The following is a 13,342-nucleotide window of genomic DNA, read 5'->3' as shown; positions in this document are numbered from 1 at the left end:
TGCCCAAGCTTTAATATTTTCTACCTCCCTAGAGGCATAGTCATTGACATTAGGCCCAACAGGTATGCTACACGTAACGTCATCTGCATATTCAGTCATCAAGATATTTTTGGAAGTGGGAATTATATCATTAATTTTATAATTATATAACCATGATAGTAAAAAGTACGGGCCCCAGAACAGTGCCCTGGGGCACACTACGATTGATAGGCAGGAAAGGAACTGTGATGTTATCAATGCACACCCTCTGTTTATGATCTTTCAAAAAGTCAATAACACAGTTGACAATATAGGGATTAATGTCGGCCACAGTCCTAAGCTTATCAATCACTATTCTGTGGGAAACTGAGTCAAAGGCTTAAGAAAAATCAAAAGACAAGACGCTAACAAAAATTCCATCAAGCCATCTCATCCAAGGTGGCAAGGTCCCATCCAGGTGGCAACTTTAATCGACAGCCAGCACCGTGTTGATCATAGTTGACATTCAAAACGTTGAATTGTTCACTGAGATAGCTTGGGCCCTGCCCATCCATTCATTTATACAGAAGCATTAGGGCTTGAAAACATCTTCTTGCCTGTAATGTTTGTAAATGTCCTATATTTAAAAGATGGTTATATTCCATTGATTTTGACAAACCTAATTTAGTTGTTAGTAACTATATAATAATAATTTGTATCTTCTAGCTTGTCATTCAGCCCATTAGAGATTCTGAGCAATAAAGGGCTACTAACAGTACTCTAAATGTGGCAGTAAATTATGTATGCTTTATATAACCTTATCATAGTAGTCTGAGGGATGAACTTGCGCACCTTGCGCAAAGCAGATGGTTTGGTGCAAGCCTTTTTCAACTGCTCTGATATACATGTATGTGGCTTGAAGGACAGCTTGCTATCTATGGTTACTCCTAGGATCTTAAGACTATCTGTTATTTTGACATTGGTATTATCTAGATGAAAGTCATAATGGTACAATGAAAGACCAACGTCTGGGTCTTACTAACATTTACAGGTAAATACAGTGTAATTCTGTTGAAACCAATTCGATACAATCTCCAAGTCAGAGTTAATTAAGTATTCAAGGAATAGAGGAGATGCATCAGAGGCGTATGAGGTCGTGTCATCTGCATAAAGTCTAAGAGAAGTGCCTTTTACACAGTAATTAAGATCGTTCATATAAACATTAAATAATAGCAGATCTAGCAGAGACCCTTGTGGGAGACCTGTGTAGACTGATCTCCACTGGGAATACACATTATCAAGCTTGACTCTCCTGCTTCCTTCCTTCTTTTATGTCGATCCGAGGTGAGCGATCCAAGTTGATCCTGTCTGACTTTTGTACCTGCCTATAGTTGACCATTGGATTTTTTAGATCTACAGGACTCTATACAGAGCAAACCAGTCCATCACTAGACCTAGCCTATTGAAGTTGAGTAGGTGTTGATATGAACAAGTAGTTTATAAGCTAAAGAAATAATTGATCATGAAAGCTTTATGTTGGTTGTTTGTCAGGTTGGGTCCTTTACGTTAATTTAAACTTCCAGATTGAGAGTAAACTTAAAAAGCTATCATGAGAAAGAGTTTAGATCTTATGGAAAACTGTGTGCCCCCAGCTGACTGAGGCACACACTACAAAACCGTTTTTGTAACCTTGTAATTCATTTCCCTCGCACATTATTGACAGAACTTTCAAGTGGTATCTTGACGGGTCTTTTTCTCAAAAAAGCTGGAACACTAATCATGACAATATATAATACAGTCACGTTATTTTAAACTCCCTTTTGTCGGCCATTATTCCAAAAATAGCGAAACTTAAACTCCGACAGCTTACTAAAGCGCTTTAGCAAATCTGACCTAACTATCAAATTAGTTTTCACTTCATTCAAAATTAAAAACATATTTAGTGTTAAAGATCATACTCCTGTTGCTCTAAATTCCATGGTAGTTTACCAATTTTCTTGTGCGTGTTGTAATTCCCATTGTATATTGGCGAAACTAGTTGGCACTTTTCTACCAGGATAAAGGAACACACGGAAACTAATAAAAACTCGCATATTTTTAAGTATTTTGACACATCTCCTTTATGTAAGAACAAATACTCCCCTTCGTGCTTTAGTATTCTGGATTCTGCCAGCAACTCAATTGATTTAAAACTCAAAGAAGCTTTTTATATAAATAAGATCAAACCGGACCTTAACAAACAATTGCAGCATTACAACACTTTTCTCATTTTAGTTTACACCTTGATGTTTGGTGTCACGCTGTAAAATAATGTACCTGCTTTTGTATTACGTCACGTAATAATTTTTTCATCTACCCATAGACTTTATAACTGTTCACACTTCATCATCATTTATCCGTTCTCCAAGTGGAGAATTGGGCTGTAGGCTCTCTGCCTCCAGGCTGTTCTGTCCTCCGCAGCTGATGCTGCTGCTGCCCATGTTCCTAAACTGTTCTCTTTCATCTCTCTTTAGATAGTCCTTCTCCAAGTCTCACACGGTCTACCCCTTTTCTGTTTGCCTTCAGGCACCCATGTTAGAGCAATTCGTGGATGTGAGCAATGGTCCATTCTGAGGACATGGCCCAACCACGTCCATCTCCTCCTTGCCACTTGCTTACTTATTGTCTCCAATCCTGCTCTTGCTCTAATCTCCTCGTTTGTTAACTGCATTGGCCAGTAGATCTTAAACATCCGACGAAGGCTCTTATGTAAGAATGCATCCAGCTTTTTCTCATCTGTTTTGGTCATTCGCCAGCACTCACAACCGTACTGTTCACACTTAGGAACTCATTAAACTGATGATGGCATAAGCATGCCGAAACATGTCTTTTAAAAAAGTTGTCTGTTTCTTACAGTATTTATCATACTTGCTAATATTGCGACCTTATGGAATATAACTGGATTATAATTACTTCAAACAACCTCAAGGGGGTTGTTTGAAGTAATTACAGTGCGTAATTGAACAGAATGGCAAACACGTGGTGGTATGAGCAGACGAAACTTCTAATCGCTTTATGGAGCAAAGATTTGGATTTGTCATCTTCTGTTCTCAGAAGCTATCCTTGGCTCTCTCATCACCTCAAGCATGGTGATGATGATTGTGGCAGCCACGCGATACAGCGCCATTTTGTCTCACACTGTGATGTTACCCTATTGCATGTATTTGAATTTTTGTAGATGTGAACAGAATTATAATTGAATAAAATTAAATGGAGTGTGATAGCCTGAATTATACTTCCGTTGATCATAATTATATTAACGTTAAGTGTGAACACGGCTTTAGAAGCTGCCATGGTGGTAATCTTGATAAGCTCTAATATGACCTCAAACAACTTCGCCCTAAGAGAAGTATCATGCAATCAATCATGGTTTAGCAAACTCGAGAAAAAAAGTGAGTGCTTTGTACAGGAGTACAATTTGACCTTTCAGTGTGAACTACATGTAAGCCACATAAATACATGTACTGTATGAAGGATCACATGACATTAACACTCTACATATACTACTGTTACTAAAAATGTTGAAGGGTAGTCAATTGTAATGTTGAGGTGTTGAAATTAGTAAAGTAATATCATTAAGACAGTATAAATTGAAGACATATCATGAAAGACATCAAAGTCTTCCTCCCAAGCAGATGACTCATGATCAATAAAGAAGATAGTTCATAGCAGGAGAAAATTGGTACACATTTTTCCTTGAGATGAGTACAATGTTATAATTGACTGCACAAATTTTACTAACCTTACCTGGATCACAACATCCCATATATTTCTTTTACAAGACAATCACTAAAAAGGACAGCTAGAGCAATTCAATTTTTTCTTACCTCCAGATAATTTGCCTTGAGGAGAAAAGTAGACCTCCCAGTACAATGTAAATCGGCTGGAATTGCTGTTGTGATGAGTGACTGCATTTCCAAAAGCTTCCAGAATGAACTGGACCTGGTGACAGCAAAGATTTTTTAAAGAAAAAAGTCTAACATGAAGAATGTGAACAATAATCAGAATGAACTTTGTCTCTCCATCTCGTCCTCAGAAAAAGAGCACTGTCTTCGGAAGTTTAGCTTTCTATATGCGAGCTTTGCCAGAAAAATAATCCATTCTCTAGCAGAACACTTGATACCACTACAAAAAGCTAGCCAGTATAACTGTCACAAAATTCCTTTTTGTTTCACTCCTGCATGTTCCTTGTTTCCTTAACTGTATAGTTTATTCCGTTAGAGTTAATTTAGAATCGTAGTCAACCGTAATTAGTATGGAGTTATATCTCTGCCAAAATTCAACATCAGAATTTGACATATTGACCAAGTTGTGAATTTGACATTGAAGTGGAAAATTCTGTATTTCACATTCGACTTCAACTTGCAACTCTTGAATCGAACTTAAATTCACACATGAATGACTTGCCCTTCAATTTCGTATCCTTGGTAATGGTAACCACTGATGTAGTTGAATGAGGGCTCGCAAGGATCGGAAAGTTAGGAATGGTGGCTGAAATAGTAAGAAGACTGGCAGAGGTGGTACAGGAGACATTAACAGTAACTTTCCCCTTTATCCATTTGAAATTGATTGTCTTAATGAGAAGTTCTAAGACTAGGTTATGTGGCTTGAAAACTAGTGAACATACCGGTATATACTAGATAGCAGACTTTAGGAACTTGGTGAAATTGTTCGACCTTTGTGGGAGGCTAGAACTCGCTTGCGGTTGGGTATCCAGTCGTATCATTCAAAGTCAGATTGTTACAGAGTGACTGTATTAAACAGTCCAATATTTAGGAACTAATAATGTTCGATTCTAATATTATTATGATATTAATTGGTGGTAAAGAAGTCCTGGCTTCTCTTAGTTTGTTTCAGTGGTTTGGTAGACTGTGTAGCGCGCCTGATCTTAGGTTATACGGTATAGGCTGGGCATATGGAAAACCTAGAAATCCGGAATCCGGAACCGGAACCAGAACCGGAACTGGAATGAGAACAATAAAGGTCAATGATATCCAGTTGTTTTAGTTTAGTTAAAAAAGGTGAATGTTATATTACACACTTTAAACTGCAAATTTCCTTTTTCAGGATATTGTTGTAACTACAAAGTTTGTACCATTGGCATCACTTGACATGTTTTAAACGGCTCAAGTTACGAAAATGATTGACATTGAGGCTTCTCCTTGTCCCTTGGTGGTGTGGGAGCAAAGTTGTTTAACTGAAGCAATGGATGAAAGGAGTCCACAAAAGACAAAAGAAATTCACCTTATTTATTGGAATAAAATGTTAGGGGTAAACAACTACGAACCTCCCCTTCCAGATCTCGCTGCACTGGAGATCGAGAAGAAACGTGGGAAATTAAAGGTGAGCACTAATTAACCTGCGTGGCAGGCATTTGAAGGGGAAGGAGAAGGGAAAGGAAATCGGCGGGAGAACGAGGAGGGCGCGCGTGGAAGAAGGGGAGGATGCTATTGTTTTTTCGAATTTTTACACTCAGATTCTAATGGTATAAATTGTAATTTGCTAGCTAGAATTGAATTTGTGTCAATCAACACCAACATTGCGGTTGAATTCAACGTCACTTTGTTTTCGAGCTCTCACGTAAACAATCTTAAAAAAGGCCGCAAACTTTTTGATCTGATTCAAAACGTTTTGGATAGAAATTCGAGATTATGCAACAGCTTTTAATTTTCCTTACACACACGTTGCAAACAAGTTCTGAAGAATTTTCAAAATATTTTTTAAAAAATGGATTCCAGCCACATTTGTTAGTCGTTCTGCAGGGTGGCATACAATACCAAACGATTTCTTTTTCAGTGATGGTCTGAACAAATTCACACAAGATTTTGTTGCGACATATTGCGTCAGTAAACACGTTTCACAAACTCGTCACACGTCGTTGAAAGACTGCTCCTTTTTCGAGCGACAGTGTTTTGGTTTCACACTACTCTCTGCCGTGAGAGTTTTCGAAATAATGGCGCGGTAAACAACATTCCTGCGTAGCGCATTTTCCTGTGAACGTTTTTGATTGGATGCCATTTGACAGTTAGTGATTTGGCAGCTGCCTTATGTATATGCATATTAATTAGGGGGTCCTTTCACTTGCACCCTCCTCGTTCTCCCGTGGTTCTCCCTTTCCCTTCTCTTTCCCCCGCGAACACCTGCCATGCAGGTTAATTAGTGCTCACCTTTCCCGTGTTTCTTCCAGATCTCCAGTGCGGTGAGATCTGGAAGGTGAGGTTCGTAGTTGTTTACCTTAATATTCTATTTCAATAAATAAGGTGATTCAGAATTCTTTTGTCTTTTACTTTTCTTTGTGGACTCCTTTCATCCATGGCTTCAGTAGCAAATTTGCTCCCACGCCACCAAGGGACAAGGAGGAGTCTCAATGTTAACGCGACAATATCAGTAAAAATCAATTTTGCAGTTTAAAGTGTGTAAACTCTTTTAGCTGAAATAAGACAACTGGATATCATCGACCTTTCTTCTTCTTTTTCCTATTCCGGTTCAGGTTCCGTTTCCGGATTTCTGGGTTTTCCATACGCCCGTATGGGCTTCAACATAGGCAACTGCGCACCAAGAATGCGAGTGGGTGTTCTCTACTCTCGGCTGCCTCTGTCATCATTCATCATGAAACTGTTAAACTGTTAAATTATCTTATCTATCAAATGATATGGAAAAGAATTACATTGAAGGGTTAAAGAGAGTTAGTGAGGATCTTTGTCCGATCGAATGGGGGTATTGTTGATTTTAAAATTCTACCAACCAGCGTACGAATTAGACCAATCTTATATTTGAAGTAAAACTCAGAAAATTTGTAAGAAGCCCAGTGTAAGTTCTTTTTTTGGATAAATCAAGGTCTTACAAGAAAACCCTGAAATGTCCACTGAAACATCAAGGAAACACAGTTTTCCATCAACTTGTGTTTCACAAGTAAACCTAATTCGAGGATGTCTAGAATAGGCCATTTTACTGTTGTTTGCTCAGCAACCTAACCTAATATGGTTGGAATTGTTGGAAATATGTAGCACTTAGGCTTAGACTCAAATAAAGGGACACTTCACAAATGTTGGATGTCAAAATTGGGCATGCATCTAATTAGGTTAATTTGTGAATGTGAGTGCTCAAAATTAATGCATGTTCAGCTGCCTGGTCTGCTTTATTAGCCTGGGGCATTTGTTGTTCAAACTGTTATCTAATGATCAAACAGTACTAGTGAAGTACTTCCAAATAGGGTTTCTCTTAATTCCTAAATGAAAGGCCATTTTACAATTACATGTAGTTGAAATTGGTTATTTTTAGTTCTCAAATTTGCTCTAAATTTTAAGATGTAAGTGCAAATTGTGCATGAATATAGGTGATCAGACATATATCTCCACAAGAGTGCCAGTAGATCAAGGGTAGCAAGTACTGGACAAAGAATCTGATATTAAAATAAACAAATTGCACACAGAAAAACACAGGTAGAAAAGTTGGACCGGATCAACTCAGATCGCTCACCTAGGATCGACGTAAAAAAAGGTCTTCAAGAAATTGTCCCCGCCCTAATCTTTAAGGTAACCTTGGTGAAATTGCGGCAAATGTCGAATAGGTTAAGAAAACCGTTTTTTGCTCGATACAAACTGAGCAATACAAGTTGATCCAGTCTGACTTTTGTACCTGCCCCACAGAAAATGTTTAATTAACACACTCTACCTGTGAGAACTTTGGCTTTAGGCTGACATTAGTGAGTGTTGTAGCATGTACAATGTACCATAGAATATGCTTTAAACACTCTGTCTTCCCTGATGCACTGTCACCTGCTAACACACAACATTGACGTTTTAAAGAGTAGTGCATTGATCTGAGGATGTCCTGACACATGCGAAACACATGAGGGGCAAGCTGACTGTCAGCTCTTGACTTTTGATAGGCTTGCATCACCTAGCAGACAAAATAAAGCGACAACACCTCAAATCAAGGCTAGACTTTGCATATCCCCTTACTTTTGCTTTCATTGGAGAAGAACATAGCAAACATACAAATACAGGTGGAATATCAGAGAGGTTAATTGTCATAATTTGTCTTTAAGTGAGAGGGCAAATGGCAGGTAGCTCAGCTTGTCCTTAGGATACATGTGCTCATTGATACCATTTCATGGCGTATCTTTATATGACATGCAAAAAATTAGATAAGATAAATCAGAAGATTTTAAATTTTGGTCAAATCCAAATTTTAGCCTGAAGTTTGCCCTTTGCCATAAATGCAACACTACCATATCTTCTGTGTATTCTGGTCATTTCATATGGATCATTATTTCTTGGATAAATTGCCACTTTGGACCTTTACTCTGCTGTAAGGTAAGATTTTTCATAAAATTTTCCCTAGAGACAGTTTCAGGTTTTCAAGGCAGTATGACTGTTTCTGGAAGCTAGACAGTGATAGTTATGCTACGCCATACGTGATAAAATATCAAGTCCGCTAAAAAATAAAACAACTTGCACAATTAACACTCAAGTTGACAACAATTAGCATCAGTTTGTTTGTTGACCAAATCAAATTCCTCACAATTTGTCACTTCTCTTGTTGTGCAATTCATGTATTCAAGGCCCGCGCATCGAATGTCAAGCTCGATAATTTCAATTCAAGATGCTTGTTTTATAAATCAAGAAGGGAGAGAATAGCTTTTGATCAATTCTATTTTCAAGGGGAACTGCACCAGTAATGGCGGGCAACCCATTTATCGTCCCAATAGGGAGTTTAAGAAATGCCGCCTGCTACGGCAACGACAACACCAAAAAACAGTAATATCACCTGTTTTAATATATGAGGCGGGCCAGTCCGGCTTGGCCCCCTTTGCCAAGATCTCGGCTCATGCCTGTTTTTTTTTAGTAAAATTTCGGTTTGTTTATATCAGAAGGCGGGCTGGCCCACTTGCCGAGATCCCGGTCTGAGCTACGGAGATCTCGGCAAGCCAGGCTGAAAAATTCTCATATAAACGGTCCAGCCCAGTTTGCTGGGATGAAAAATTCTCATGACGTGTGGATTGCCTTGAAAATGTAGTCGGATTTGCATAATCACAGGATTATTTTTGCATCTTTTGTTTTAAAATGCCATTCCGTACTTGCTAGTGCTAAAATGAACCTTTCGTTTCGAAAGTCAAAGCAAGAAAATTCACCAGGTACCCCATGCGTGACTTTGACAGTTACAAGACACATAAACAAATTCCTAAAATTCATCCCGGTAAACCTGGCTGAAATCGTCCATATAAACACTTCATCCCTTTTACCGGGCCAGCCTGTCTAACGGGGCTGGCTCGCCTCTTATAAATTAAACAGGCCCTAAAAGAGGAAGAAATTATCATGCTGCACGTGCAGCATGCATTTTTGTAAGGCAGACTCTCTCGTACTCATCAAAACAACAACGTAAAATGACCAATTTTCGGGTTTTGACGACAACATGGACAACAAACAGTGAATCTTTTGTTCTTTCTCTTTTTTTCAAATCCATTCGTACGATTCTGGTTATCGAATACTTCGCCTATCTTATACAACGTAAACAAGATGGAAACGCCTTGAAACACTTAGCACTTAGGATAGCTCAAGCTAATAGTTTGAAGTAACGTTTTCGTCGCCATAGCCTTCTTGGTTTCTTAAACTCCCTAATGTCTCCTGTTGTCAGTTTTTGTAGCCATAATTTTCTGGTGGATTATATTGGTTACTCAAACTGCTTGTTGTAGATGTGCTTCATTTTGCTGTTCATTCGCAATTGGGTCTCTGAGCGAGTTACTCTTCACAACTTCGGGAACTGGGTGAAGTTATAGCGACATGCGAGGAACGAGTATTCCTGTGCTTGGGCTGAGTGAAAGATTCGCCTGTAGACCAAGATCCTCGATACTTTCAGCGGCCACTGTCTCGCTCAGATTTGCTCGCGTTTAATCATTTTGCCACAGGTGTTCAGTCCCCCTCGAAAATAGAATTGATCAAAAGCTATTCTCTCCCTTCTTGATTTATAAAACAAGCATCTTGAATTGAAATTATCGAGCTTGACATTCGATGCGCGGGCCTTGAATACATGAATTGCACAACAAGAGAAGTGACATAAATTGCGAGGAAGTTGCTTTGGTCAGCAAACAAATTGATGCTAATTGTTGGCAACTTGATTATAAATGGTGTGACTTGTTTTATTTTTAGCGTAGCATAGATAGTCAAGTTATCATTATTTTTATACTCAGTCCACAGTGGAAATTATTCAATACATAGTACTCTGACTGTGTGCCTCCCTAGTCTGAGTAGGCAGTCTGCAATCCGTAGTTGACATACTGTATTTACTAGTAAGTGCCTGGCACCCCGAACAAGTGCCCCCCTCGAATAACCACCCCATTTGGGACAAAAAAGCAACTAAGCACCGCCCCTGAATAAGCACTGCATCCCCAATGTGGCACTTATTCAAGGAATTTTGTCAAATTAAAAAAAACACTAAAAAGTAACTGACTCTAATTAACATAGCATGGGAAATTTATTTACAACAAAACCTGATGTTCTTCAGTTCAAAGTGATTGTATTTCACAGCTTGTCAGAGTCAAATGGTGACAATTGAAAGACATTTCTGTCAATTTCCGTACAGATAGAAAATGAATTGTTAAAATGATAAAAAATATTCCTGTGTGGCATCTAATTTTTAAGTAAGCGCTGCCCTAAAATAGGCACCACCCTTGAAATAAGCCCCACATTTGAGCCCTGATAAATTAAAGAAGCGCCATGGCCTAATATATTCAAGTAAATAAGATACGCATTGCTACCCCTAGACGTGTTTTGGGATTTGTCTAGCCTGCAATGCAGGCAATTATTTTAGTGGTCACGGGCTCAGCATGTAATTTTGGCTGCCTTCTTGAATTTCTGGAGCAGAGGGAGTTTGGGGAGAGGCGAGAGCGAGAGAGGTGAGGGCGAAGGGGAAAGAAAAAAATATATACGCCTGTCTGAAGCCATTGTTCTTTCAGACAAACTCTGTTCGCTCATAACGGAGTTTCTGATTGGTGCAACTTTGACCACTGCCTGTCAATCTTTCAATATTTATTTTCACTAATTGCGGGAAGGAGGAAAATGGTGTATATTGTTGAAAACTTTGATTCGCAGTTTAAAAAAAGCTCTTCATTATTTATCAGAACTCGGAATGTCTCGCAAATTGCGTATGCAGCTAAAAGATGCAATAATTATTATATTTATTCCTCTGTTATCTGGAAAAGATCTGCTGGCTGTGCTATCAACAGGATTTGGTAAAAGCTTGATATTTCAAAATATTAATGTTGGTGTAAAAGAAACTATGACAGGGAAACCTTCAACCACACTAGTTGTGTGTCCGCTTCAAAGTGTCATTTATGATCACAGTTGGCACAAGAAAAATCGATGGGGTTAACAGCTCCTTCACTTAAAGTTAGCAAATGTTGTTTGGATGATATCGAGTGCGGTACATATCAATAAATAAATTTATTTTTTTATATCTGGCCAACCTAAGCACTTAGTCATCTGTAAGTCCACTCGCACCTAGCGCAGTGTAACCAAACCAGTCAATAAATTCACACTTGTTCCATAAATAATTATTTGAGAAACCAGCAAGCTCACTAAGATTTCTAAAATCGGAACCAGACTTTAAATACTCCCAAAATTCCGTGGATAACAAATTTTAGATTGCCTGCTTTAATTCGGGCAAAGTGTCATCTTCCTTCAGTGACATGTTTTACACTTAGTGGCTATATTCTTGACCAATGCTTTTGTTTGCGACTCTCAAGGAATTCGTACAATTACGTTTCCGGATGGATAACGATACAAGCTTTTAACCCCATCCATCATTCAGCAGATTATCTATGAAGAGTCATTGGTGCATTTCATCCTCTACCGACACTGACTGATCAATGTTTTCTCCACCAAAGGGGAAGACTTTCTTGATTTCAGGGGAGAAACCTCTCTCAACAATGTTTTGCTTGCTGGAGAATCAACCATTTCAGATTTCTGCCAGGATGGACTTGCTTTCTCAGGTATTTCAAGGTTTTGTTTACTACTTTTGATCAGAGTACAAGTTCTTTCCACAGTGGGGCCCTTCACAAACTGGTATAACTGACCCAAGTTTAGAATTTTTCTGCCACATGGTCAGAGTATTTTGTATCTTGCACTATGGGAAGCCCAACATGAAAGCAAATTTCAGCAAAGACAACTACCAAACATTCATTCCGTTTGGAGGGCCTGAAAGTACTCTCTGACGCAGCATGGCTTTGCTTTCCTAGATTTCCAAACTGACATTGCGACAATTTTCACCAACTCTTTTCTCTGCCATTGAACTAGCAAATATTTTACTTGCATTTGTTTTTATCAGAAGACATGAGCTACCAGCTGTAGGGTACTGAATTTTGATTGGTTGTGGACCCATTTCCCCAAATGTAGTGAAAAGTGTCTCATTAGGGGGTGTTTCTTGTTTCAACAGCCTCTTCGGGCAGGTGTCTTTTCATTTCTCTCTTCCTTTAGAGGCAATCACAATGACCATTAAACCACAGAAGACTACGGAAACATGTATTAAAGAATTGTGTGCGTGACCGCAAACAAGTTTTAGTGTTTTTGTTGTACGCAATGCAATATGGGGTTATTGTATGACTGTAAAACAGATATCCTAATTTATATTTTTCCCAGTATTGTTAAGGAAAAGTATTAAATATTTTTAAATATCATCTTAGAGACTTGCAAAGCATCTGTTTTCTGGTTTTGATTAGAATCAATGTGGTTAACAAGAGTTTTAAATGAAAACAAATATCCACGATCACACTTAACCCTATCATTGGGTCACGGAATGTACACTGTGGTCTTCAGACTACAGAATTGAAACTGGATATTTACCAAGGTATTGTAACAAAAAAACCCACGGACATACTGTGAACTAAAAGGAAGTCGGCTAAAAATCCTTCGAACAAAGTGTAGGCTACCTGTAGCCTCTTGGTATGGCGTAATTTTGGCGTAATTACAAAATATGCAGAAATGCAAAGCATCAGTTGTGGAATATTGGCAAAGAGCCACCTTATTTCACTAAGAGCTGTATGCGCAAATTGGTTTTCCAACACGAGCCGGTTTCTTTCAACGAAATTATAATTTGGTTTTTTTTTATTCACAAAACCAAAATGGCGAGTATGTCGGACTAGTATAAATCCAGTATGGTGTTTCCGTTGTAGAAGGCCAATGTTCACCGGATTCTTCAGAATTATAATACTGCACTTCTAAACCTCTAATACTAACAATAAAACATTGTCATACAAGCGGGTATATTCAAAATGGAATCCCTTGAAACTCTTGCGTGCTTAATTAGATTCGAAATGATCACAAATTCGCTCAAGCGTTGAAACTGA

General features: G+C 38.5%; 1 protein-coding gene and 1 pseudogene across 1 annotated transcript in view; both read right to left on the bottom strand.

Moving 5' to 3' along the window:
* The window catches only part of LOC138032561 (myosin IE heavy chain-like), a 56,778-nt gene that overhangs the window by 42,886 nt on the left and 550 nt on the right, over nucleotides 1-13,342 (bottom strand). Inside the window, exons 3-4 of the mRNA XM_068880268.1 lie at nucleotides 7,672-7,899; nucleotides 3,825-3,939 (exon numbers count right to left, since the gene is read on the bottom strand). Of these exons, the coding sequence (XP_068736369.1) occupies nucleotides 3,825-3,939; nucleotides 7,672-7,899 (343 nt within the window). The remainder of the gene's footprint in view (nucleotides 1-3,824; nucleotides 3,940-7,671; nucleotides 7,900-13,342) is intronic.
* LOC138033315 (uncharacterized) overlaps nucleotides 11,679-13,342 on the bottom strand; it is a 1,716-nt pseudogene continuing 52 nt past the window's right edge.

Source organism: Montipora capricornis, chromosome 14 (genome assembly GCF_036669925.1).
Source record: "Montipora capricornis isolate CH-2021 chromosome 14, ASM3666992v2, whole genome shotgun sequence".
Classification (NCBI taxonomy): domain Eukaryota; kingdom Metazoa; phylum Cnidaria; class Anthozoa; order Scleractinia; family Acroporidae; genus Montipora; species Montipora capricornis.
This window is presented reverse-complemented; position numbering and strand designations above follow the sequence as displayed.